Source organism: Halichoerus grypus, chromosome 11, assembly GCF_964656455.1.
Source record: "Halichoerus grypus chromosome 11, mHalGry1.hap1.1, whole genome shotgun sequence".
Taxonomy (NCBI): domain Eukaryota; kingdom Metazoa; phylum Chordata; class Mammalia; order Carnivora; family Phocidae; genus Halichoerus; species Halichoerus grypus.
In genome coordinates, this window is record NC_135722.1 from 30814371 (window position 1) to 30841543 (window position 27173).

Below are 27173 nucleotides of genomic sequence, written 5' to 3' on the forward strand. Positions count from 1 at the left end.
CCAATTGTAGTTCATTCTGAATTAATTACCTATTCATTTCCTTTGTTTTATTTTTCTCTTTTTCTTATTTATCTTATAAGAATTCTTTCTTGATAGATAGCTAGATAACAAACCACACACACACACCTATATCTACACGGACAGACACATATATCTATACAAGAGCTCTAAACCCTTTGCCATGTATGGTATTTTTTTCTTTTATTCTTGGTGATTTTTAATTTTTACATAACCCAATTTTAAATTATAAAAATACCTATATTTCATTCACACTTAATGTTGTTTTTCTGCTGGTAGTAGTCAGAAGATAGAATCTCAGTTTTGGGGGGATGAAATTGTATATTGCCTCTATTCTTATTTTTGGATCTGTGAAGGAAATTTTATATTTTTAAGTCTTCATTATAATTATATATGTTATTACTTTGTATTACTTGGTTTCTTTACCTGACTTCAGTAAGAGACTTCAGTTCTGTCAACAACAAATTTGATTGATATTATGACTTTGAGCATGTGACTTTCTTACTGTGAATAACAATTATAAAATAAGATAGTTTAAATAAACATAAGCTAATCTAATACTCAGTCCTGGTTCTTTGTGTGAGATGATCCCAACTGTGACTTTCCTGGTGCTCTGTAGTTAATTGGGAATTAGGACCACCATGTTTGAGTGGGAATTCAGTTAAAAAATATAGATTGCTAAACTACATGATTTCTGTGACATAGGAATATCACAGTTAAAGCAGGTAGGGGTTTATATTACTTGGTTCTTTCATTTTTTGCTACTTTGTGTAAATTTTAAATTCCTTTTCCTCTATAATAGGCATTTGGTTTAAAATTATTCGGACATGACTTTTCATTTATAATTCATTTATTTAAGGGCATTTCTTATAATAAAAAAAATAATAATTAAAAGACTTAATTTAAAAGTAAAAATATACCGGGGCACTTGGGTGGCTCAGTCAGTTGATTGGCCAACTCTTCGACTCAAGTCATGATATCAGGGTCCTGGGATTGAGCCCTCCGTCGGGCTCCACACGCAGCGGGGAGTCTGCTTGAAAATCTCTCTCTCCCTTTCCCTCTGCCCCTACCCCCTGCTTGAGTGCACACGCTCACTCTCTCTTCTCTCTCAAAATAAATAAACAAATCTTAAAAAAAAAAAATACCAACATTCTTATAACTACCTTTAGGAAAGTTGGGATATCTGTTTTTCTTTTACTGTCCCCTGAAACTCATGCCGGATGACTTATAACAGACTTCTACAATTTACCTAATATTTCTAAACAGTATACTTATGCTGCTATTTTATCAATTCATCTGTTTAGATTTTATCATGTCATTCTGATTGATGAAGATTTAGCTCACTTATTTCTTCTTCCCTGATCTGCTAATGTACCAGGGTATTATATAATATGTAATTATAATATATTATTATAGTTTATTATTGTATATTATTATATGATTACTATATGCTAATTATTAAAATATTATTAATATATAATATTATATAACCTATAATACATAATTATCTTAAATATACCTGGAATATTAGCAGGATCAGGTAAGATATGGCATATCATATATATATGTAACATACTTATGCATATATTAATATATATAACATTTAATCATAGGACCTACTTGAAATTTTTATAATAAAATGTAAATATTATTTTTAAAAACTTTGTAAGATTTTATTCGTTTTAGAGAAAGGGAGCATGAGCAGGGGGAGAGGCAGAGGGAGAGAGAGAATCCCAAGCAGACTCCATGCTGAGCATAGAACCCAATGTGCGGCTCAATCTCACAACCCTGAGATGATGACCTGAGCTGAAATCAAGAGTCAGATGCTTAATGAACAGAGCCACCCAGGCGCCCCATAAGTATTATTTAAAAACTTTTTAAGTAAAAGCATGCTGACATTTCTTAAAACTGTCCACAATAGCCAAACTGTGGAAAGAGCCGAGATGAGTTTCAATAGACAAATGGATAAAGAAGATGTGGTGCATATATACGATGGAATACTACTCAGCTATCAGAAAGGATGAATACCCAACTTTTGCATCAACATGGATGGGATTGGAGGAGATTATGCTAAGTGAAATAAGTCAAGCAGAGAAGTCAATTATCATATGGTTTCACTTATTTGTGGAACATAAGGAATAGCATGGAGGACATTAGTAGAAGGAAGGAAAAAATGAAGGGGGGGAAATCAGAGGGGGAGATGAACCATGAGAGACTATGGACTCCAAGAAACAAACTGAGGGTTATAGAGGGGAAGGGGTGGGGGGATGGGTTAGCCCGGTGATGGGTATTAAGGAGGGCATGTATTGCATGGAGCACTGGGTGTTATATGCAAACAATGAATCATGGAACACTACATCAAAAATAAATGATGTACTGTATGGTGACTAACGTAACATAATAAAAAAAAATAAGTCATGGAAATGGAAAATACTGCATATGGAATAAAAAACAAAGAAGTAGTAAAAAAAAAAAAAACTACTTTTAGAAAGATAGATATGAAAAAACCCTGTTTCTGCTTTCTACTAGAAATGTTTCAGATTCCTCAACCAAATCTGTGGGTTAGACTTCTTGAAGAAATGAAATATTTGAAAGATAAAATAATGAAGGAGACTAGATTTTGCTCACAGGTGGACTTAAATAGCTTAAAGAACAGTACAGCCAATAAATGCATTTTTAGATGTTTCTATTCAAGTATAGCTGTTCAGTTCTCTAATGTCTTTTGCATATACTTTTTCATGAGACTATCCTATATATTTCATTAACAGAATCAAAATATCCAGCTTATTGCTTTTATTACGCTGCCATATTTGATCATGTTCCTTAAAATCCGGAAAGTTTGGGGGAGAGATAGCAAGTGGCAGATTAATTAGTATCTGAATTTTGTTTACTTCTTCATTAACCACTTAACCAGGGATCAAATATTTATTCATAATTTCTTTTAACCACTTAGCAAATGTAATTTAGTGGGGCAGGCAAATCATTCTAATATTTTGATTTTTAAGCCGTGGTTTATATTAATAGCATACGTTATTCTGTGTAATCCACAAATATTAATGTACGTAAATTGTAATCCGGGTGATATTGTGTTAGAATCTGGACAATCACAGATGAAAATTGTATTTTTTTTCCATCTAACCCACAACTTTAGTGCTTGCATTTGGAGTTCATTTTAAAGGTGGTTTTAATACTTAAAAGTCTTTTGAAAGGCTTCTAAAACTTGGCAGTCTCAACAAAATGTTTTTGTCTGACTTCCTTTTTAAGTCTCTCTATGGACTTAACGGTAAACAAACTTTTTGAAGCGGGAATCTCTAGCCATAATGCAGGAACAGATGAATAGAACACTAACCACTTTATCCTGAAATGCACATTTTCAGTTGTATATAAGATACCTTAAAGCATCATATAAATATTTTAAGATGTTTGTAAACTATTAATGGATAAGTATTACAAAGACTAGGATTGGATTCATTAAACAAAACTTATGGTAGGGTTTAGAAGAGAAGCTTTTCTGTATCTTTCAGTAGCCCAGTCTCTCATTACTTTTAAAATCCTGCTTTGAATTGTAGCACTTAATTATTTTGAAAAGTTGTATTATTTAATCATATAACCTCCACCGCCTACCTTCTTTCCTAAACTAGAAGTTTATCAGTAAGTCTTTAGCATTGTATATGTATTTTTGTTAAATTTTACTTTTAAGAAAAGCTTTGTGACTCTAAAAACAGCAATCAGGTGCATTATATTATTACTTCATTAATACGTGCCTTCAACTATGTGAAGTGTTAATAAGCCTTTAAAAAGATCATCTTGAATTTCAGGATAATTGTATTAGACCTTTCTAAGTAAAGCAATACCAAAGTTATTTTTCAGTAAACAATTCCTCTCCAGGTAGTTCCCAGACTGTTTTTTAGAATTTTATATACTCCGATTAAGTTGAAAATAGTCTAGAAAATTTGCTGATCCTTAAAGTGACATCCTCTCTGTTTAATCATCTGAATATTTCTCAACAAACACATAAAGAAATTAAAGTATATCTTGTCATATGAAATCTAAATGTGAAAGTAAAGATAGGTATCACAACTATAATAACTAAAGCTGGAGATCTTTTTTTTTTTTTTAATTTTTTTATTGTTATGTTAATCCCCATACATTACATCATTAGTTTTAGATATAGTGTTCCATGATTCATTGTTTGTGCATAACACCCAGTGCTCCATGCAGAACGTGCCCTCCTCAATACCCATCACCAGGCTAACCCATCCTCCCAACCCCCTCCCCTCTAGAACCCTCAGTTTGTTTTTCAGAGTCCATCGTCTCTCCTGGTTCTTCTCCCCCTCCGATTTCCCCCCCTTCATTCTTCCCCTCCTGCTACATTCTTCTTCTTCTTTTTTTCTTTCTTAACATATATTGCATTATTTGTTTCAGAGGTACAGATCTGAGATTCAACAGTCTTGCACAATTCACAGCGCTTACCAGAACACATACCCTCCCCAGTGTCCATCACCCAGTCACCCCATCCCTCCCACCCCACCCCCCACTCCAGCAACCCTCAGTTTGTTTCCTGAGATTAAGAATTCCTCATATCAGTGAGGTCATATGATACATGTCTTTCTCTGTTTGACTTATTTCGCTCAGCATAATACCCTCCAGTTCCATCCACGTCGTTGCAAATGGCAAGATCTTATTCCTTTTGATGGCTGCATAATATTCCATTGTATATATATACCACCTCTTCTTTATCCATTCATCTGTTGATGGACATCTTGGCTCTTTCCACAGTTTGGCTATTGTGGACATTGCTGCTATAAACATCGGGGTGCACGTAGCCTTTCGGGTCCCTACTTTTGTATCTTTGGGGTAAATACCCAGTAGTTAAAGCTGGAGATCTTAAGGACACTTAAAATATCTGAAAACAAACTGATTAAATCCATGTCCTTATACAAAGTCTGTCTTTTATTTCTTAGAGATTTTGCTATCCTAAACATTATTTTTATTTCTGCTATTATTCTTTATAAACTTTTGGATATATCAAAATTACACATGCTGCCATTCAGATTTCACAGGCAGTTTACCTGTTCCCTGAAGAAAAGGAATTTTCCTTCGTTCTGGAACTCATGACTTTAAATCTATTTTACCCATTTCTCGCCATATTGAATGATTTATTTCTAATGATTGATTGAGTCACGTTTTTATTAGCCCTCTTTAAATTTTACCAGGTAGGTAATCATTCTCCCTTGTTTTTTGTTATATGCCAGGAAAACAAGAGGTGGGGAGTGAGGTGGGTAGTAAGCCTCTAAAGAGTGGGCTAAGTAAAGAAAAGATCTCTTCTACCTTCTCTAGGCCTAGAGCATTCATTTGCTCTTCTATTTGCCCATGCCATTCATGTTATTTGCTTGCATGTTTCAGTTAGACTTCTGAATGTAAAGCTTCATCTCTTTGGCTAGACTTTGGTAGACTCAGTCCACAGATTTTGAGTAAAACTTCCCCAGAACAAGCAAGATAGATGTTTTGGTCTACTTTTTCCTTTATAGCCCCAGAGTCTAATTACTTTATTTTCCTTAAAAGCTCTTAGATGTGTTTCCATGTGTATGTCTGTCTGCCTCTCCCTCTTCTTTCTCTCCCCTCTCCACTTGCTTTTAAAATTCAGTTTATATATTTATATAAAAGTAATATGCATCCATAGTTGAGAAAGCTAACAGGTACTGTCATATTTGTGGAAATATCTCTGCCCTTTTGCTGCCCATTCCTAATTCTTACTCCCCTTTTAGCTATGTCTTCAGGTTTTTCCTTTTAATTTCCAAATTTCAAATTTATACTGCTAATTCCTTTTTGCTTACATTTTTCCAATTTTAGATATCATCTGCTTATGTTTTTATTTTGGACAATAAGGATTTAATACCTTTACATGATATATACATTTCCTCCCCTACCCCATCTCAGCTTCTTAAAAGTAAATGTCTAGAGTGTCTTCAAGAAAATATTGTTTCCTGTTAATGCTAAAAAATATGTAAATTCTCTTTCTTGTATTGCTTTATGGTTTCCATATGTACTATTTGCTTTTATTCCCATCCTCTTTCTTGTTCTCCCTTATTTTGCAGAAATACATCCTCCAGTAGATTCTTCCAGTGGGTGCTCAGGAAGTAAACTTTTTTGAGATAATGCATGTTTGGCAGTATATTTTCTTGTTATTTGATTAGGTATAGAATTCTAGGTTGGAAATATTTTTTTTGAGACCTGTGAAGACATTGCTCCATTGATTTCTAGATTCTAGTGCTGCTATTAACTGACATGCCATTTTTATTCTCCGTACTTTATGTGTGACTTTCCTCCCAGGAAGATTTTGGGATTTTCCCTTTATCCTTAGTTTTTTGAAATGTCACAATGATGTGCGTTGGTGTCAGTCTTTTTTACCTCATTATATTAAATAGTCTGGGCCTTTCTCCCTGAAAAATCTTTATCTTTTCACTCTGAGAAATGTTCCTATATGTATTTATGCACATACATACACTTCCGTATATACTTTTCTTCCCTACTTTCTGTTCTGTCTTTGGACACTTACTAATCTGATGTTGAATCTCCTGGATTGATCCTCTAATTCTTTTTTCCGCCTTCTAATACTTACCTCTTTTGGTTTGCGTGTTCTTTCTGGGAGATGTCCTCAACTTTATCATACAACCTTTCCTTTGAATTTTTCCTCCCTCTCATATTTTAAATTTCTAAGAGCTCTTTTAAGTAATTCAACATTTCTTCCCATAGCACTTTGTTTCTATTTGATGAATGTAATAACTTTTCATCTCTCTGAAGATATTAATTATGGTTATTCTAATATACTCTTCTATTTCTACATTGTCTATTTCCTTTCACTTTTTTTTCCTGTATGTAGTTCTGTGTCCTATCATGTTGAAAAACATATCCTCACTCTGGTGATCCTGGTTATATTCTGTGTAGATAGTTAGGTCTTTCAGCTTTGCTTTATGGTGATCTCCAGAAATAGTTTGGGGGAGCCTGAAAATGTCAGTACTTAAGTCTTTTTATTGTTACAGTTTATCTATAAAGAACTCTGATTTCACATTTAGGAGATGTATAAGCCCGACACCAGTGTATTAGAGAAGTAAGAGAAAAATCTGTATGCATTCATTATTGAGAAATTATTAAAAACCCCTGTGTCAGCTGTGCATGTTGGCCCCAGGTCTCAACTGGTCCAGAAAGTAACTCAAGTTTCTTCTAACAGGGTGACAAAGGAACAGTCACCTGTTAGTATAGGTGATAGTGATGGGGTAAGGGGATTTTGGGGGGGGGGTCCAACTTCCTTATGCAGACTTTCAATCAGTTCTGGTTTTAGCTCCACCCTATACCTTCAGAGACAACCTCTCGCCTCCAATTCCAGAGAATTTCTGAGGCTTGAGAGAACTGGGTTTTTATTCACTTTTGTCCCACTCCTTACATTGCTCTTCTTTAAAAAAATATTTTTGTTATTTATAATTTTAAAGAAGCAGTATATATTTATTATAAAAAGTGGTCGAATGCTTAAAGAAGAAAATAAGATCACTCAGAATTTTTCCAGTTATAATCTATGCTAATTTTAATAGATTATGCCATATTTCCTTCTGTTTTCTGTGACTTTTCCCCCTTTTTTGCTTAAAGTGTGTGTATGTTTTGATTTGTTTTGGGTGAGCTTTTTATTTGTTTTCAAAATTGGAATCATGCTGTATGTAGAATTTATATACTACTTAATTTAATGAATATTTTTCCATATCATCAGATAATCTACAAAACATGACTTTAAGTAACAATGAAATTGTGAATGTTGCATGTTTTATTTATCCATTATCGTAATTGATTTAATTCTCCCTATGGTAGGGACTCAGTTTGTGTAGGGGTGAAGAACATGCATCTGGATTATCAGAAGGCCTGAGTTTGTATGCCAGTTCTTCCATTCCTTTATATTATCCTTTTACTGATCCACTACACTTATTATAAGTACTTATATATATAACTTGCTGATAATCAGTAGAAATTAAGGTCCAGAAATGGGGTGGGGGGGGAGCAAATGCATTCCTTTTCATGGATCTAATGGCCCAAGAGTATAGAACAGGAACCAGAGCCATAGGTAATCTAAGCTAGAAACTTTGCCTTTTTGCCCAAGAGATTCTCATCCATATGTGGTGTGGCCACCAATGCTGGGAGCAAGGCCCACAGGGTTGGGCACTTTCTAATCAGTGTTCCTTTCAACACTGAGTCAGCTGGACCAGGAATGGATTTGGGGGCCTCTTAGTGCTACTGCTAGTATTCAGATATTACCATTTTACTGTGTCCCATGGGCCTTGTCTCACCCTTTCTCCTTTTACCTCACCTACTCCCTCATCCCTATTCCTAACTTAAGGGGCTCTAGTAACATTCTGCCAGTGTCTTTTACTTAAGTCCCAGAGACAGCACTGAACAATGAAGTGGGGGAATATTTTTATGTTATTCTCCCCCAAACCTTCCTTTTTTCCAATTCTAGCTACATAGTATCCTCCCTAAAGTCCCCTATTCTCCTGGTGTGCAGATGATATTCTTCCCTTGTTACCCAGTATTAGGAAGTTAAAAGTGATTGTCTTTTGCAAAGTTAACCTTCATATCCCTTCTTATACTATGGATGTTTCTAAAGTGACACATAAAAGGTGAAGCCAACCAAGTACCTGGTTCTCCCAGTGAGAAATTCTTCCAAGTATTCAGTGCCTTTCTGTGTTGTTCCCCTATCAAAAAGAGAAGGTTCTGATAGCATGTATATTACATGTTATATGATCAAAATGCATTCATTACAGGACCACATTTTGCATTTTGAAGCTTCACTAAACATGGATTAAAAGACAATGGCTCCTTTTTAAGGAAGTGAATGCAACAATTAACAAGGTATTGGGAGTGGAGTAGCCAGTCTTTATATCTGAAATCATAGTATGTCTATGCCTAGAACTGAAGATGAATCTGTGTCAGTGGCTTGAGGGTGTCTAGAGATGAATTTGCAAAGAAAGTAGAGTGCTTAACCTAAAAGAGGGTACTCTTTCTGTATCATTCTGTTAACTTAAATCTTTCCCTCCCTTCAAACAAATTCCTAGGAGCCGAAGTCCATTTTTAGTAATTTTCTTTCTGCCACCCTTTTCTAGAACCATTTCCTACTTAGCCTCTCTCCCCTTCTTCCCTTTTCACTGCTACCCAAACATGATGATAACAGCCATCATCTCTGAATAAGTAACTGTATCCTCAAACCCTAGAGAGTATCTGCTGCCTCAAGTCCATGAACATGCAAACTAGACAAGGAAAGGAAACAAACTCGAAGACAACAGCACCTCAGTAGAGGACAGGACCTCAAATGGAATGAGTGGGCTGGGGAAAGGGGGTTGTCAGTAACAAGAGAATGCCAAATTTGAGGAAATGACATTTAGGACCTTTTGAACTTTTCTGTTCATGTAGAAATGGTTCATGGTTTCACTGAAAGTTGTCAATTTCTGTTGATTAAATTATACAAAATACTACTGCTTTGTGCGAACTCCTTATCTTTGGTCCTGGTTGTTAGGCAGCTAATCACACCCATCTATGTCATTGAAAATGTTTTGAATGTACTTGATAAAATTTTAATCTGGTTATTTGATTATAACACCCTTCCCACATCAATCACTTCTGCTACCAGTCTAGTCCAGGTTCTCATTATGTTTTGCCTGAGCTATAGCAATAACTGTGTTAACTGTGTTACTGATTTCTCTGTTTCCTCTCTTACCTACTTGTATTCTGTTCTCCACACCATAAGCAAGGCAACCTTTTTTAAAAACATAAATCAGATCACATCATATCCATGTTTAAAATAATCTTCCACAGATATCCCTTTGCACTTGGAATAAATGCAGACCTTTATCTTGTTCATAAACCCTAACACAGGCTGGCCCCTTTTGATCTCTCTAGTCTCTTACTTCTCTTCTCTCTCTGGCTCACTACATTTCAATCACATTAGCCTTCTTTCCTTTCCTTGAGCTCAACAAATTTATTGTTGCCGTCGGGTCTTTGCTCTTGCTATTTCCTCTGCTTCTTTCCCCAGATCTTCATAGGACTGGCTCCTGCACAGCCATTCAAGCCTCCAATCACACATCTGACCTTTAGAGTCGTCTTCCCCTGCCATCTAATCAGTACCCCTCCTATCTCCCATCACTCTATTCCATTTCTGTTTTATTGTCTTTCCAACTCATTTGTCATGATTATCTTAATTAAGATAATTTATTTTTCTGCCTTCTTCCCACCAAAATGTAAGTTCTTGAATGTCTTGTTTCCTGCTCGATTCTCAAAACCTAGCAAAGGTCTAGAACATGGCAGGTGCTTAATGCTGGGTGGATGAACAAACAATGACTTCTTTTTATGCCAATGCAATCCTCTTAGTTGTTTCTCTTGTACCACAGCTGACTAAAACTTTTTTTTCCTTTCATAATTAAAATAAACATTGTTCCTAGATTGAAATTAGTAGTAGTAGTGACTTCTCCTTCTAAATGTCTTGACAATATGGTTATTGTTATTATCTGGAAATGAATTTCAACATACTCACTTACATGCCATGGATCATAATCATTTCAGGTCGTTAGAAATGCAGTATACCCACAATGTGTTAGAGAGTTAAAGTCCCAAAACTGCTTTTTCTAGACCATAAGATACATTGCTACCCACTACCTTCTATACTCAAATATATGGTGTAGTGGGCTGTTTTTTTAGATGAAAGGCCCAGGAGAGAAGACTTGCTATCCTCCCAAGTGGCTACTAATCATTTTATCCCACTTTTTAAGAGCCTACCTTATAACAATGCATTTTAATTTTCTCTCCTCTCCTGTGTGACACCCACATTACTGAGGTATTTTATTGACTATCATCATCTATTAGAGTCCATTGTTCTGAAAGTCTGTAACTACATGATTCCTTTTCTCATTTTATGAAGCCTTTTTAAAGGAATCATAATCTGCCTCCAGGTTCCTTTTTTTTTTTTTATGTTATGTTAATCACCATACATTACATCATTAGTTTTTGATATAGTGTTCCATGATTCATTGTTTGCGTATAACACCGAGTGCTCCACGCAGTACGTGCCCTCTTTAATACCCATCACCGGGCTAACCCATCCCCCCACCCCCCCTCCCCTCTAGAACCCTCAGTTTGTTTCTCAGAGTCCATAGTCTCTCATGGTTCGTTTCCCCCTCCGATTTCCCCCCCGTTCATTTTTCCCTTCCTGCTATCTTCTTCTTTTTTTTTTTTTTTTTAACATATAATGTATTATTTGTTTCCAGGTTCCTTTTTTATCATTTCCACTCTGTAGGCCCAAGAATCACAGAATCTTATTAGATAGTATTTTCCCAGGCTGAATCAGGGGAAACTACAACTGCCCCAAGCCTTGTCTTCTGGAAAGTTACTGTACATCCTCTAATGGAAAAGTACAGCAAATCTCTTTTATAGACATAGAGCTAGCATACTCAATGTTTCTGAAAGCCTGTTAAAATGTACAGTGCCCCTAACCCAACACTCCAGCTTGCCATACCCATTTAATGTACTTTATCACCTAACTAACTAAAGGAGAATGATTGTTTATTATATAATTGCATTTATATATTCTGGAAAACATATTCAAACTGAAATATCAGCTTATTGTGTTCTTTTACTTTTCATGGATTAAATGGAGACATAATCCCACTGTAGTTACAATAGAGTGACTGTTGAGTTTGTATTTAAATCTTTAAATCTTGTTTTTGCCCAGGTTATCTCCTGAACCTTTCTGAGCAACAAGTCAGCCTCAGTAGTCCTGAATTGACCATCTGTTTTCTTATTATTTTATGTATCTAATAATTGAAAGGATAAAAAGAAAAGAACCCTTTGGATTTGTGTTTTGCATATGCTGTATGTTTGTAGCATCTCTTCTTCCAGGCTCAGGAAAACAGTGGTGTGTGAATCTATACTAACTACCACATCTCCATGTTTCTCCTTCAAGTTACCATTTTTATCCTTCCAGGAGAGCAGAATTATGGCTAGAGATACATCATTACAACATTGTTATTGATTTCACTGACAAACTGTTAGTCTGATTATATCAAAATTTGATGTTGGGTGTATATTCAGATTATCCCGGAGAACAGGTGGATATTTCTTTAGTGTCTTATGGAAGGCCCCCATTTCCATGTTTTTTTTACAAGCAGTAGGAGAAAAGTGGCCCACCATCATGAGAATTTGCCCAGTGCCACTCCAGGGATTATCCCTCTCTAGATACTATGTGCAAGAAGAAAAGTGACTCTGGATAATCCATATCTCTTGAGATTTAATGTTCCATTGTGTTTTAAGTTTTAAAATATTGCTATGAAGCCTGCATTTCCAAAGAACACTTAGATGTGCATGCTTTAACAATATTTTTCATTTATATTACAATTTATCATCAGCCTTGATAAACTGGGTATCTGATAAACTGAAAGTGAGACATTGTTTGAAATGTGTTCTTTTAATGATAACTGTGCATTGATAGAATACTGAAAAGTAAATTATAACTTTCTCTATGAAAGTAGTAATGCTAACAGTTGAAGTATATTTACATTTCTAGATCCTTTCTTTGAACCCTAATTATTTTATAGATATTATCTAATCCTAGAAAATTCCCTGTACATGAAGGTACTATCCCCTTTTTTCTAGGGGGTATTAATGCCCACACTGCTTAAATGAGTTGTCCAAGGTCACTCAGTGAGTTGTTGCTGAAGCCAGAAATAGAATCCAAGTCTCCTGACTCCCAATTCAGCTCTCTATCCTCGATATAGTTTTCTATCTTCTATATACCCCTGCTGCCTCTCAGGGGAAAAGAAGTTAATCTTTCAGCTATTAATAGCCACCAAATTGGTGGTAGCAGCACAGTGGAGAAAAGTAACTGTCTTTACACTGCAGCATTAGTATAAAAATATCTGGTAATGGAAAATTTGACAAATGTCATGTTAAAGGGAGTGGAAAATTATTTTAAGATCTGGATCTCATTTATCTAGTTCTCAGAAAAGTAAAATTCCTTAGTAGAACAGGGATCATATTTTTCTTCCTGTTTTTCAATTGTCTTTCCTAGAGGGTAATTTTCAACCTAGCCATAGCAGAGCCTATGATGAACTAACATAATAAGAATAACGCATGTACTGTTGGTGATTGTTATATTTTCTAACTTGGTTGAGAGTTTGAATTGCTTTATTGAGATACATAACACTTATTCAGCTTTCAGTGTTATTTAAGTTAGTATTCTATCATAAAGCAAATCTAACATCAATTGGGAATTTTATTGCATGATTTAAAAACATGGGCAGAAATACACATTGTAGTTCTTTCCTGGACAGTACACTTGAAGCAAAGTTACTTCATGTCAGGCACCTGAAGTTCACCATGAATGGAACAGGCAAAGCAGAAAAAAGTTAACTAAGAAATACAAGATTAGCACACTCGAGTTGATGAAGTTTATTGTTAATGTATGCAATCAATCATTACTTTATATATTTTTAAAAAAATGTTTGAGAGGTAAATATTTAAGCATGTCTAGATTATGGGAATTCAAACTTAAGTTTAAACAAAACAATTTGTCTCTTAATTTTGGACCAAGAAACAGGAATTTCCCTACTGAAAATCTCTGGATATCATGTTTATATTAAAGATTACTAGAAGTCTTTAATCAGAAGAATGACATAATCAGAATTATGTCTTAATTTTAAGTGTAGGAGAGCTAGGATTGGTGAAAGTTGGAAAATGCGAGGAAATGATGAAAATTGGTTATTTGGGACCCACGTGACTGAAAAAGTAGTGGCAAGAGGATAATTACAAATAAGAGTGTATTTCTTTAGGGAAATATATATACTTACCAGATGAAGGAAGACAAGGTAACAGATGTTAGAGAGGTAGTAGGGAAATTTGAAAAGCTACAGAAGTTGTAGGATAGGGCTAAGAAAAGTTCATTAAACTTAGTGACCTATTGACATTTGGGAGACTTACTTGTACAGAGTGATGAGGTTTGTGTAAGAGTACTCTGACCTCTTCAGCTTATATTCATTTATCTTAAGGTATTAATCTAATTTTCGAAAACCTACGAATTATGTATGATATAGGAAACAATCAGAATGCTTAATTAACCACCATACCTGAGATCGTAACAGATTTAATTCTTTCATTCACCTAGAATTTTATTGATTATTGCCATTCCTGTTAATTTAGACTAGACTTCCATTCAACAAATAACTGGTGATATTTTATAGTAGAACAAGTTACTAATCTCTGTACCTATGATTGTTGAATACTTTTTTGTTATCTTAAATCTAAGTCAAATATAAAAGCTGGAAATTGCTCATGAATTTCATTAGGATTTGTTGGAAATTTGTTTTCATGATTACCCCAACCTCAATTTTGCTATGTCTACAAATTAGTATTGATATTAACCATTTATTATTTCTGTTCTAGAATATCTTTATAACGAGTTCATTAACATTATTTGGAGTTATTATCAATAACCTATGTTTTTGTTTTTCTTTCCAGCTTTCTTTTAAATTTTCATCAATTGGCAGAAAATGTAGTTTATTATTGGTGGTGGTGATGTTGTTGTTTAACTGATAGGGTTATTGGAAAACTATTTAGGTGACATTACTGAGATTCTTTTCAATTTTATTGAATAGGCACATCTTCAGGTGAATCTAATCTACTTAAAATTCCTCCACAAAAAAGAACCCGAAGAAAACTAATGCCTTCTCCTTTGAAAGCAAAACATCCCCAAAAGTCTGCATTGTCTGAAAGTTTGCAGCTCAATGATTCTCTCAGCAAAGAACTTCAACCTATTGTGTATACGCCAGAAGACTGTAGAAAAACATCTCAAAATTCATCTCTAGTGACATTATTAAAACCATCATCACATACTACAGGTTTTCAGACCATCAGCTCAAACGTAAACAGTGATAATTCTCTGAAAATGTTATGTGAAGTAGATATTCCTCTCAGCAGGAGGAAAGAATACGGACAGGAAGATTTGGACTCTACGTTTACTGTATGTGAAGACATCAGGAGCTTGAAGAGTAAATTACCTGAACAAGAATCACTATCAAACAATAACATTTTACAAGGGTACAAAAAAGAGTGTTTTCTAATTCTTCTTGTGTTTTTGTTCTTGTTTTGTTATTTACGTAGCCTTTAAACCATAGCTTTCTTTTTCTTCCTTAGTTATATTTAAGGTCTATTTCATGGGTCAAGTATGCAGTCTTGATTACAAAAGTTAGTGTTTTACCTTCATTTAATCTGTCTTTCTAAATATTAATCCACTAACACAATATTTTAAAGTCTTTAATCTGATATCTTATTGATTGGCCCTCAGTAAGCTAAAAGAAACCTTAATATGTTCACTAAAGGAAATCTCACATTTTTTTATTGACGCTCAGCAAACCTCAGCTTACCCTGAATCATCATACTTCTAAGGTACGGTTGACTACATGTCATCCAAGCAAACATCCTTCTCATTTTGTCTCACTTATTTTCATTTCCTATCCTGTACACTCCATCTGTATAATCACCAATAATCCAAATATGAGAAGAATGATACCTTTCTATGCTGTTAAGATGCAGAAATCTCTTAAGAGCAACTCTTTCTATGATATAAAAAAGAGAAAAGAAAACCCCAGGGCAAATGAGAGAGGCTTCATAGTCTAGAATAATATTTTTCTTTATATATTCATAAAAAATGGTATTGTAATGATGAAAGTGTATGCCCCCCTTTTCTCCATAATACAAATCAAAATTACTCTTTTTATTTTTTTTTAATCTAATATACAGGCTTGCCTCTTCTTCATTCTCAACTAAACATCCTCTGCCTATACCAAGCATAGTACCATCCTACATGGCAATGACTGCTGCTGCCAAAAGGAAACGGAAGTTAACAAGGTACAATTAACCATAAACTGGCTCAGTGCTCACATAAGATCATCTTTTTTGTTTCCTACAGCTCTATTCCTACAGCTCCTTTTTATTTCTTGTATGAAACTGTGAATTCATATTTAAAACATATAATTAATTGCTCTGAATGTGGCACTGGATTTATATTATCAAAGGGAGAGCTTGATAAAGCCCAAGTATTTCACTTGCTATTTACATAAAGTATTCCATATCTCAGATTATTAAAAATAAATTGAAAAGTTTTCTGGCCTTCAAAAATGTCATTTAATTATAACTTTTCTTCTGGTGACAACTTTTACTCATTTGGTATTTTTCTTTTTATACATTAATGAATTTCTTCAGTCCTAAAATTGTATTGCTTTAATAGATTTTGATATATGACTAAAATGTAATGAGTGAAGAGACTTCTATTTCTGGCTTTGACAATATAGCTTATATCAGACCAAACCACCTATCAAAAACAATGATAAAAGGTGATAAAATACAACCAACAGCTGCTTTCCAGGCACTGGAGACCAACCAAGACAGCCAGGACCTGAAGGTCTAAGACCCAGAGGAAAGGAAAACAAGCTATAGAGAGCCAAACCTTCTCTACCTCATTTTTCCATTTAGTATTTGCCAACTCATGGCATCAAGTATAGAAGCCAAGCACAAAATGGAAGCCTACAGCTATCAGCAGTCTCACTGAGTTAGGAAACAAAATAATTCTGTGTGTAGCTTTTGCGGTTAAGATACTTGCCACGTTCTGAACTCTGGCATAAGAGGCCAAGAAACGAAGCTGTAAGAAGCTAAAATATTAAGCAGAATTTTAACGTTCTCATGGGGCTAGGACACAAAAACTGTTCAGGGATTATTGAGAAGAAAAGGTGCTTGTTAACCCCCCAGGATTTTATTTGAAACCCTTGAAGGCCTGTGCTCTAGGAGTAGGGCAAACTGGAAATAGACCAGTTCTTGAAAGCCTGCAAAAGACCTCAGACCAACTCAGTCCCTTTTGGATCGAGGTGATCTATTTCTGTTCTGCCTGCTAGCCAGAAGAAAATTAAATCACTTCTGGAGAAATATACCAACTAGAACATCAACAGTTTTGGGGTTTTTTCACATGTTTAGCACTTAAGCAAAAATTACCAAGTATGTCACAAGACAGAACCAAATGACTAAAAATCTAGATCCACAAGTGATTCAGATAGTAAAATTATCAGGTAGGGACTTTAAAAATTTAACTGTGATTAAGTTCAACAAAATAGTGGCAATTTCCCAAAGAACTGGATTGTATTAAAATGAATCAAATGAATATTCTAGAACTGAAAAATTAGAATCTACTGAAATTAAGAATAAATAAATAATTTAATAGGTTAGACACAGCAGAAGAGAGTTTAGTGAACTGGAAGATAGGTTGACAGAAAAATATCTAAACCAATGTACAAAGGGATAAGATAGAAAATATGGAGAAGAGTGAAAAAGACATATGGGACATAGAAAGGTCTAGCATGTATATATTTTGAGTCCCAGAAAGAAATGAGAAAAAAAATGGGGAAAACAGTGTTTGAGGAGATGCTGGCTAATAATTTTCCAAAACTGACAGAAGATAACTAATCACAGATTCGAGAAGTTCTGCTAACTACAAGCAGCATTAATACAAAGAGAAACATACCTAGGTACATAGCAATAAAACAGCTAAAAATCAAAGACAAGGAAAAATCTTAAATATACTGAATTATATGACATGAAGTCCATTATATAGTCTTTATATCCCACAACACTGAATGCAATCACAAGATATAGTGAGTGGTTATATTGTAAAATGGCTCTGACTTGCTTTACCTCTTTTTCTTTGACATGTGATTATGAGGAAAAGAGTGTAAGACCTAAGATAGGGTAACTCTTTGTTTAAGTTTCCTATTTTCCTCCATGAACCTGTTATCATCTGGGCTAGTCTAAACAAATTTACAAATAGTCTATTTGTGCCACATAGAGTATTATCTCATAGGTGCATTTAAGGTCTGTCCTTTCCCCTCCAAAGTACAGCAGAGTCTTGGAATGTAGATTTAAAATTAATAGACTGATTTTTCCAGAATGCCTCTAACTATCCATGACATTTAAAATTCTGTATTTTGCTATGGCACAAATTTAAATGAAGCAATTTGTCTGACTCATGTATGGGTATCAGTCATTTAATGAGTGAGCCTAGCTAACCATCATCATCTTATCACTAATTTTCATTGTGTGGATTGTGTTATTCTTTCCCTTAATTAGTGTTGGTGACTTTTCTGGTTCTTCACAACTCTGTTGTGTTAACTAAGATGTAGCAAAATCTTATAGTTAACAATAATTTAAAATGTACACATAATCATTATCAAAATCAAATGGTTTTTCAGGAAATGTCTAGGTATGTAAACTGTATATTCAGAGTGGTTTGAGATGAATTAAAGAGCTTCCACATGAGCAACTAATATTGTGAAATAATATTAAAGGACATATAAAGAAAGTAAGATTTCTCATAGCCTATTAATTGCTCTATTACATTCCCTCTGGTACCAATAATTAGATCCTGCCATTAACTAAGGTTAAAAGAGATTAATGCTAGAAATGTACATAATTACTTTTTTTTTTTTTTAATCCTCCCTTTCCCCAATTAAACCTACATGAGTTTGAGAGTAATAAACTCTGGTATTTTCCACTTAACAGCTTTATGTACATATTTATAGGGGGGTGTGTGTGTGTGTATGTGTGTGTATATTCTAATACTTTTTTTTAAATGAAGGGAAGGCTCCAGGTGTATAGCTATTTTATTCAGTTGTATCAGTTTTTCTCTCTGAAAAAAATTTAGAGTCCAAAAGCACTGGGTATTGTAAAAACCTACAAAACTCAATTTTTTAGTTACTACTTAAATTGAGAATACTAAATTTTTAATGATTTTAATTCATTTAATATCACTGTAGCAAACTGTTTTAACTAAATCAGCCTACCAAATATACAAATATATCTGTATATAAAATTTCACTTACAAATTATATTAATCAGAGTTTGGGGGATCTGTTTGCTTTGTGTATTTGGTTAGTTGGTTTTTTGTTTGTTTCATAATCTTTCTTGGCACCCAGAAATGGGTCTCACACTTGTCACACATTTTTGGTTTGTTTTGAAAGACATTTAATGGTTCCAACAAGAAATTATCTCAACTGAAAGACTATGATATGCATATGTTAATTAAGCAGAAACATACTATTTATATAAGGGAACAAAAGATTAAATCTTAACTTTCATTAATAGTTATGGAAATATATTTGGCACATAACTAGAAGAGTCTTTAAATTTCTTCTTAATATAGTCTTTAACATAATTTGAATTTTCACTCATACCAATTTTAAGTCTTATTTTATGATCCAACGTAAATCTAAAATAAATTTATAACATGAATGTTAAACATTTCACCAGTGGATTATTTTATCTAAATCCTAAAAAATGCTTGCATGTATTTTACTTATATATAAATATACAACTTATTTTATTAGGCTTTGTTTTCATTCCTAGAAATATGAGGTTTCTTTCAGATAGATTTATTCAAAAGCCTAATTTTCAAGTAAAAAACAATTTATTAGTAAACACAGATGTTCTAGAACTAAGCAAAGTGATAAATCATTCCATAAAATAATAAAGATAATTTTAAGAAAAATTGTTGGAAAAACCAACACTTATCAAAAGTAACCAATGACAATGATCTGTATACTTGAAGAAAAATCACCAAATGACCAAAAAAGAATTTTTGCCTTAGACAGCTGATACATATGTTATCCAAAAAGGGTGTTTAGTATCCAAAACAGAATTATTGTAACTTAGTTTATTTAGCACCATTTAAGAATGGAGATTTTCTACAACTGTATTTCCTTGCTTTCATAATACTAGTACTTTTTTGTTACCATTTTGGGTAGGTATCATTTATATTCTTGAACAGAGTAGGTAAAATTACCATTGGTTACACCATAATCATTTTTCTTACAGGCTCTAGAAAAGTTGAGGTACATAGGTTGAGTTATTTTTGCCAGCATTCAGTGTACTCCTGCCTATTTTTCTTTGCTATCATATTAAATTGCCATTTCTGACCACTTTTGATAACCATACAACAAATCCATCTTCTCCCTATTCCTCAAACACACCCACATCAGTTTACCATTTGGTTAGGATTACCAGAAGAGCAAATTGTTGCCATAAAAGGGAAGCCTCCAAGTGTTAATGCAACTGAAAATCAAACTAGTATCAACTTGTAAAATGGTATATGATATCTTTTTTAATCAGAAACTCCCTAAAATTAGCTTATTTGAATCAGTATGGAGGACAGATCCTCACTCATCCCAACCCTGCCTGTTAAAACTTGATCCTCCTTGGGTTAAGAAGGATTGGACTGTTATTTTTCAGGGCCCAGATCAAACTCATCTCATCCACAAAATCTTTCAGTTGTTTTTTTGGTTTTTTTGTTTTCCTACTTTTAAAATCAGGAACCTACAGCCCCTTATAGTTTGAAAACCTATAGCACTGTCTTTTACTTTACCTTGTATTATTTTGTGTATTTGTCTTATTTTTCCCCCTCCCCACCATATATTCATTATGTAAGTTTTCAGAACAGGAGTTATTACTGCCTAACTTATTTGTACATGAGGCCATAGTAGTAGGTGTTTAGTAGTAATATGTCAACTGGAATTGAGTTGGAAATTTGACCCTTTAGTATATGAGATTGATAAAATTTTTTTAAGATAAAACAAATGAAAATAGGTCATTCTTTTCATGTCAGTTTCTATAATTGTAGTAATCAGAGAGAGATTCTCAGCCTATTACCATGCTTTGATTTGAAAACAAGGTTTCTAAACAATCTCACTTGTTTATATTCTCCAGATTAAGGTTCTCACTCCAAGTTTATAATATGAGCTTAGTTTTTCACCTCTTGCAAGATGCTTTTTATCTCTACACTTTGAATAATAGTGTTGGCTTGTATTCTAGCAGAGCACCCTGAAAATGTTTTGTTACAGAATTGTTACATACATCTACAATCATAATCTCCAATTTGAATAAACATCATTAAAATCACAACAAATTTCCCTATGGGCCAAAAAGGTATTTAGTACCTCCAATTACTTTTAAGTGATTTTGCAACTTATTATTTTATTATTTTACTTTCTCTTTAATCTTTATTGCATATATGTATTAGAACTTATAAAAAATGAGAAAAAAAGAACTTATAAAAAATGCTTTACTAAAATAAAAAATTTTTCCCTTACAGTTCTGCATCAAATACTTCATTAACTGCTGAGGTAAATTCTGGATTTGCCAAACGTGTTCGACAAGATAAGGCAAGTGAAAAGGACTTACAAGAAAACAGACCAACAGTGGGTATGTCTCAGCTCTTAATTTGATATTTAATAACATGATTACCAAACATATGTATACTATTTTACATTTTCTTACAGTGTTTTCATTAGAATCTCCTTTTATCTGCTCATCGCATTTATTAGATGTTAAGTGGGATTATCCATGTTACAGAAAAGAAAAGTTAAGACACAAAATAGAAAATACCCGAGATCACACAGATATTTCATGGTGGAGCCAGACTTCTAACTCTATATTCTGTATCCTTTTTGTTATCCATATTGCCTCACACTGCAGAAGAATTCGTAAATAATTTAACTAATAATTGAAATAATTAGCTAAATGTATTATTTAATAGGTTAATGATTAACTATATTTTACAGATAAACTTTATCTACTTGAAATTTCTCTCTTATTATTAATAATTTGCCCTCTGACTCATTTGTATAGTTATTGCCAGGCTTCAGTCTGTACCTAGTTACAGTCATATTGTAACTCCTATTATCAAGTTGAAAAAGATGCTGATGGCGATGACTACATCCTCTCAATTGCAAATGGCGGTGACATGGATCTATAGTAACAAAACCACATCTTTAGTGAAGTTAGAGATATATAGCACAAACCAGTTCCTAGGCCTTGGTGTCCAGACCTCTGTCTTTCTGACACTATAATTCCTAAGACTTCATTTAAGAAGTATTTATTTACTATGCACTGATATGTGCTAGTTTCTGTGACAGATAGCAAGATCATTAAGACCCAGTTTGGTTTCTTCCCTAAAGGAACTTGTAATTACAGCACTTGGAATTTAAAGGGGTTTCATGAGATAATGAGGGTTTCTAAGAATAACATGAAAATTATTGCTATTTTTTTCTGTCAATGCTCTTTCATTAGAATAATATAAAATTTCTCAATAGCTTTGCCAAACTGTATTAATAAATCCTCACTTCTTGTAGTATCCAGTGACATCCTTAAGTTCAGTGGAAATGCCTTGTGTGCACATTTTAAAAATCAAACAAAAATGTCCTGAAACGTAAAATTTACTATGATTATTTGGTTTAGTACGCCAAACTTAGTAATGTTTAACAGTGTGTATGTGCAGTTGGTATGGATATGTACTGCCCCATTTGTCTCCTGAAAAAATTCTCCAGGAAATCATAATTCTACAGCCGAATAATAAATTTATGATACTTCTCAAATAGACATTTGGTTTTTCTAACATACATATTTTCAAAGAATGGTATAAAATGCATCAAATATCTCATATATAAAGAGAGGTGAATAAAGTAATTCTACATAGAAAGAAGTAAGAGTTGTTACTAAACTGCAGTGCTTGCCAAAGAGCAAAGAAGAGCTAAAGCTAGGTTAAAAGATTATGTATTGTTAAGGATAATGGAACACTTAGAAAGAGGTATTAGTTTAAGGGAAGGTAACAGTTTATGTATATTAGGATATCCAAATGAAAATGCCTAAATACCCAAGAGGAATTACTAGAGAAAGTAGGAGAGAACTGGGACTGCCTTTCTTAGAATATATTCAACTGAGTTCTCCAACTAACAGTGTACAAATAAAAAAACAAAGGAACATCAGTGGGAAAGAAGGTAACTGCTATTTACCAAGAAATAAGAGTACTGTCAAGAGAATATGTGCCCCTAAAACTAAAACCTAATGTGACAAGAAAATGGATAAGAGATTAGACTGAGCCATAAAGAAGTCAGTGGCACCTGTTTTAACAACACTTGGTTGAGTAGACAATCATTGTGAAGGCTGAAGAAGAACCAGAGGAATGGACATTTGAGAGGTGGCAGTAAAAGGAATAAGAGCTATGGGATCAGGATTAGCACTTAAGAAAGTACTAGATGCAAATTATACTCCTAAAAATAGGAAGAATATGGAATTTTAGAAGCCTTAGGGAAGTAATCCATAGAATGAGGGAAAAAGTGATGTTGCCAAAAAGAAAGAGAACAATGCTTGTAGAATAGCCTTGCGTTAGTTCAAAAGAACTAAAATTAAATGCAGTAGTTTATTCAGTGATGTTATTTGATACCTGCTGGGGTGGGGGGTGGGTTGTACACATGTGTACACTAAAAACTCAGTTGGCAATATGGAGAAATGAATTTCTACTTTGAAACCAATGTTATTAATGTTTCCTTCGTGTTATATTTTAAATCATGTTAACAACTATGAATTTTTAAGAATAAATTTTTCTTCTTAGGTATGTAATTTTAACAAATTTTTATAACTTGAATGAATAGTGAGAAAATTCCTTTGAATACTTTTACCGTATTTATATGTCTTTTTATTTCTTCTCTAGACTGTAAAAGAAACATCCATAAAGTAAAGCCAAACATGGTTAGAAAATTTGGAAGAAGTATTTCAAAAGGAAGTCTAAGATAAGTCACTTCAAAATCAAGGAAAATGGAATTGACAAGTCTCCTTTTGAAAGGATTTGTTGCCAGTGCCCTTTCAGAAACTTATTTAAAACCTTTGAAAGAAGACCATCTTAAAGCTAGGTTTACCCAAATACCTTCAGCAAGCAGAAAATAAAATTCTTTGTTTTGTTCTTTTGTATTCTAAGCAAATATTAAATTTCAACAGAAAAGGTTATGTTTTAATAAAGTTACTAAAATATTTGTTACCCTTTATAATCCCTAAGTAGGCATGGTGGCACGTCAGTTTTACTATGCTACAACAAGTTGATTAGGACATTTTAGAAAATAGTGAATTAAATTATCCTTAGTTTTTTTTTAAACAAGGAGAATTTAGAAGTGATAAAATTATGGCCCAGGATGTATTTGGTCGTATATTATTTTAATCATATATAGGACTTTCCTTTCCAAAAATACTTTGATGTACAGATGTACATATATGTGCCCATAAAGTTGTAAAGATTATTTAAGTAGTCTTCATGAATAAAATACTAATATTGTTCCTTGCTACTCAGTATATTAAAGGTATAGATTTTACAGTGTTTGCTTTTCTGTCTTGTTAGTACCCCTTACACACTTTCAACTATTATTTTATATAAAATGTGAATTTTGTAGATTTATATTTTAGATTAGATCAGGATATATGGCACTAGAACCAAGTCTGAAAATGATCCATATATTCCTAATGATAGTGAGACAGTTTTAATCATTCCTTCTCCTATAGGAAGTATAGTACACAGAGCTGCAACAAAATCATATTGTTCACCTGCCTTGTTTGACCTGTTCATCTGAATGCAACAAATACTTGATTAAACACTTTTAATTTTATGTGGCCTGGGAACTGTTCCACCAAAGCAAACAACCACTTAACAACCAGTTGAAACATTTTAGGTCTTTTAGTTTAGTCATGTCTTTCAACTTAAAATCTGGTTGAGAGAGTATGAGATGCAGTAATGATCTTTGAAGTTCCTTCCAACTCTGACTTTGGTAGTTCCATGTTTATAGATGTGCACACAGAATCTGTCATAGGAAGAACCACCATACACAATTTCGTTGGGGTCCCTTTGTCATTAAGACTTTAGCTCTGTTGCCTGTTTTTTTTTTCTTTTTTTAAATTTAAATTCAATTAATTAACATATAATGTATTATTTTTTCATGTGATTCATCAGTCTTACATAATACCCAGTGTTCATTTCAACACATACCCTCCACAATGTCCATCACCCAGTTACCTCATCCTCCCCACCCACCTCCCCTCCAGCAACCCTCAGTTTGTGGAATTTAAGAAACAAGGCAAAGGATCATAGGGGAAGAGAGGAGAAAATGAAACAAGACGAAACCAGAGAGGGAGACAAGCCCTAAGAGACTCTTGATCTTAGGAAACAAGCTGTGTTGCCTGTTTAACGTCACTTTTGCCTGTTTTTCCTTTCCATCTGTTTTAGGAAATTATGTGTTTCAAAAGATACTCTTTTACCAGGTACTGATGAATTAGGCTAACAGGATTCGGTGACCATACCTCATGGTCTACCTCATACCATAAGATATGAGTGATTTTTTTTTTTTTCCCCTTCTCCCACCCCTCTCCCCTGTCAACCAGCAGTTTGTTCTCTGTATTTATGGGTCTGTTTCTGCTTTGTTTGTTTGTTCACTTATTTTGTTTTTAAGATTCCACATACAAGTGAAATCATATGGTATTCATTTTTCTTTGTCTGACTTATTGCACTTACCGTAATACCCTCAAGGTCCATCCATGTTGAGATGGCAAGATCTCATTTTTTATGGCTGAGTATGAGTGAGTGATTTTCTTACATGCCATTTTTATAAGCTAGGCATTTTGCCCTCCATAATAATAATAATGCATTTGCAATGCAACCATGTTAAGGAAAAAGTAGGGGGAAGAAATCATAATGAATCTGAAGAAAGAAAACTGTTGAATATATGATTAAAGAGAAAATATATGCATTTAAACTAGAACAGTGCTATTCAATAAGTTACCGTAAAACAATTTTTAAGTGAACTTTATTCATGTAAAAAGTAGACTAATCATAAATATATAGCTCAGTGAATTTTCACAAAATGAACACATCCATGTAAACGGTACTCTAATCAAGGAAGAGAAAATCATCTGTATCCCAGAAACCTCCCTTATGTCCCACTCCCACTTCCCTCTCAGAGTAACCCTATTCTAACACCATAGATTGATTTTTTTTTTAAATTATGTTACGTTAGTAACCACACATTATATTACCTCATTAGTTTTTGATGTAGCGTTCCATGATTCATTGTTTGCGTATAACACCCAGTGCTCCATTCAATACGTACCCTCTTTAATACCCATCACCAGGCTAACCCATCCCCCCAACCCCTCCCCTCTAGAACCCTCAGTTTGTTTCTCAGAGTCCATAGCACCATAGATTGATTTAAACTAAAATAGTTTATATATATTTTTATTAAAAAATATCTTGTTTGAAAAAGTGACAAGAGCTAAAACGGTAAAAATGTGCTCTCTCCTTATTCTCTACCAGTATCATTCCAGTTGTAACCACTGCTGATAATTTAGGTATCCTGACAGGTCATTTATTTTACTCATATACAAACTTGTATACTTGGTTTTTTACAAAAATTGTATCATACTATTTATACTGTTTTGCAATTGGCTCTTTTATTCACATTTGAAAGCAACATAGGCATCTTTGTAAAATTTTTAAGTGTGAATTTCCTAAGTACTGCTATTGTAAATTGATTGCTCTTAGTAACAACTGAACTAATAAATTTTATGTGGCAAATTAGATCACAGATCAGAGAGGAGCCTCAAGGACGCTCCGTGTCTTTTCACTAACACTGAACACCATTTCTGAGAATAGGTTGGAGCATTCAGTATTTGTATATCGTAGTGTCCAGAGTATAGTCCACACAACATGACTCACCTGGGATATTCTGCCAAAACAGGGCATCAGGTCAAAGAAAGCCTAATAGTAGTAATATCTCTTTAATCAAAGTTCTAGATTAATAATTACTATAAAGTTAACAGGATTAAAGAATAGAGGTATATGGTAGGGATTTAAACTCAAAAGAGTTATTGACTAGTTTGAAATAATTTCTTTTGACACAATGCTAACTCCACTAATCTTTTTCATTCGTTTTTATTAAATTAAGACCTTATTAAAACAAATTTTAGTTTTTATAAAGTAATATTTTTAAAAGGAAGTTTATGGGGCGCCTGGGTGGCTCAGTCGTTAAGCATCTGCCTTCGGCTCAGGTCATGATCCCAGGGTCCTGGGATCGAGCCCCACATCGGGCTCCCCGCACCACAGGAAGCCTGCTTCTCCCTCTCCCACTCCCCCTGCTTGTGTTCCCCTGATCTCTCAGTGGTGGTGGAGCAAATTCATGTTTTCAAAACAGTTAAAGCAGAACTATACATGTAAATGT

At 33.8% G+C, this 27173-nt stretch overlaps 1 protein-coding gene across 1 annotated transcript in view; it reads left to right on the forward strand.

The window, feature by feature from the left end:
- KIF18A (kinesin family member 18A) overlaps nucleotides 1-24264 on the forward strand; it is an 87004-nt gene extending 62740 nt beyond the window's left edge. Inside the window, exons 14-17 of the mRNA XM_036109500.2 lie at nucleotides 14700-15141; nucleotides 15844-15951; nucleotides 21233-21342; nucleotides 23630-24264. Coding sequence (XP_035965393.2) covers nucleotides 14700-15141; nucleotides 15844-15951; nucleotides 21233-21342; nucleotides 23630-23712 — 743 coding nt within the window. The 3' untranslated portion in view covers nucleotides 23713-24264. The remainder of the gene's footprint in view (nucleotides 1-14699; nucleotides 15142-15843; nucleotides 15952-21232; nucleotides 21343-23629) is intronic.
- Nucleotides 24265-27173: the final 2909 nt, after the last annotated feature.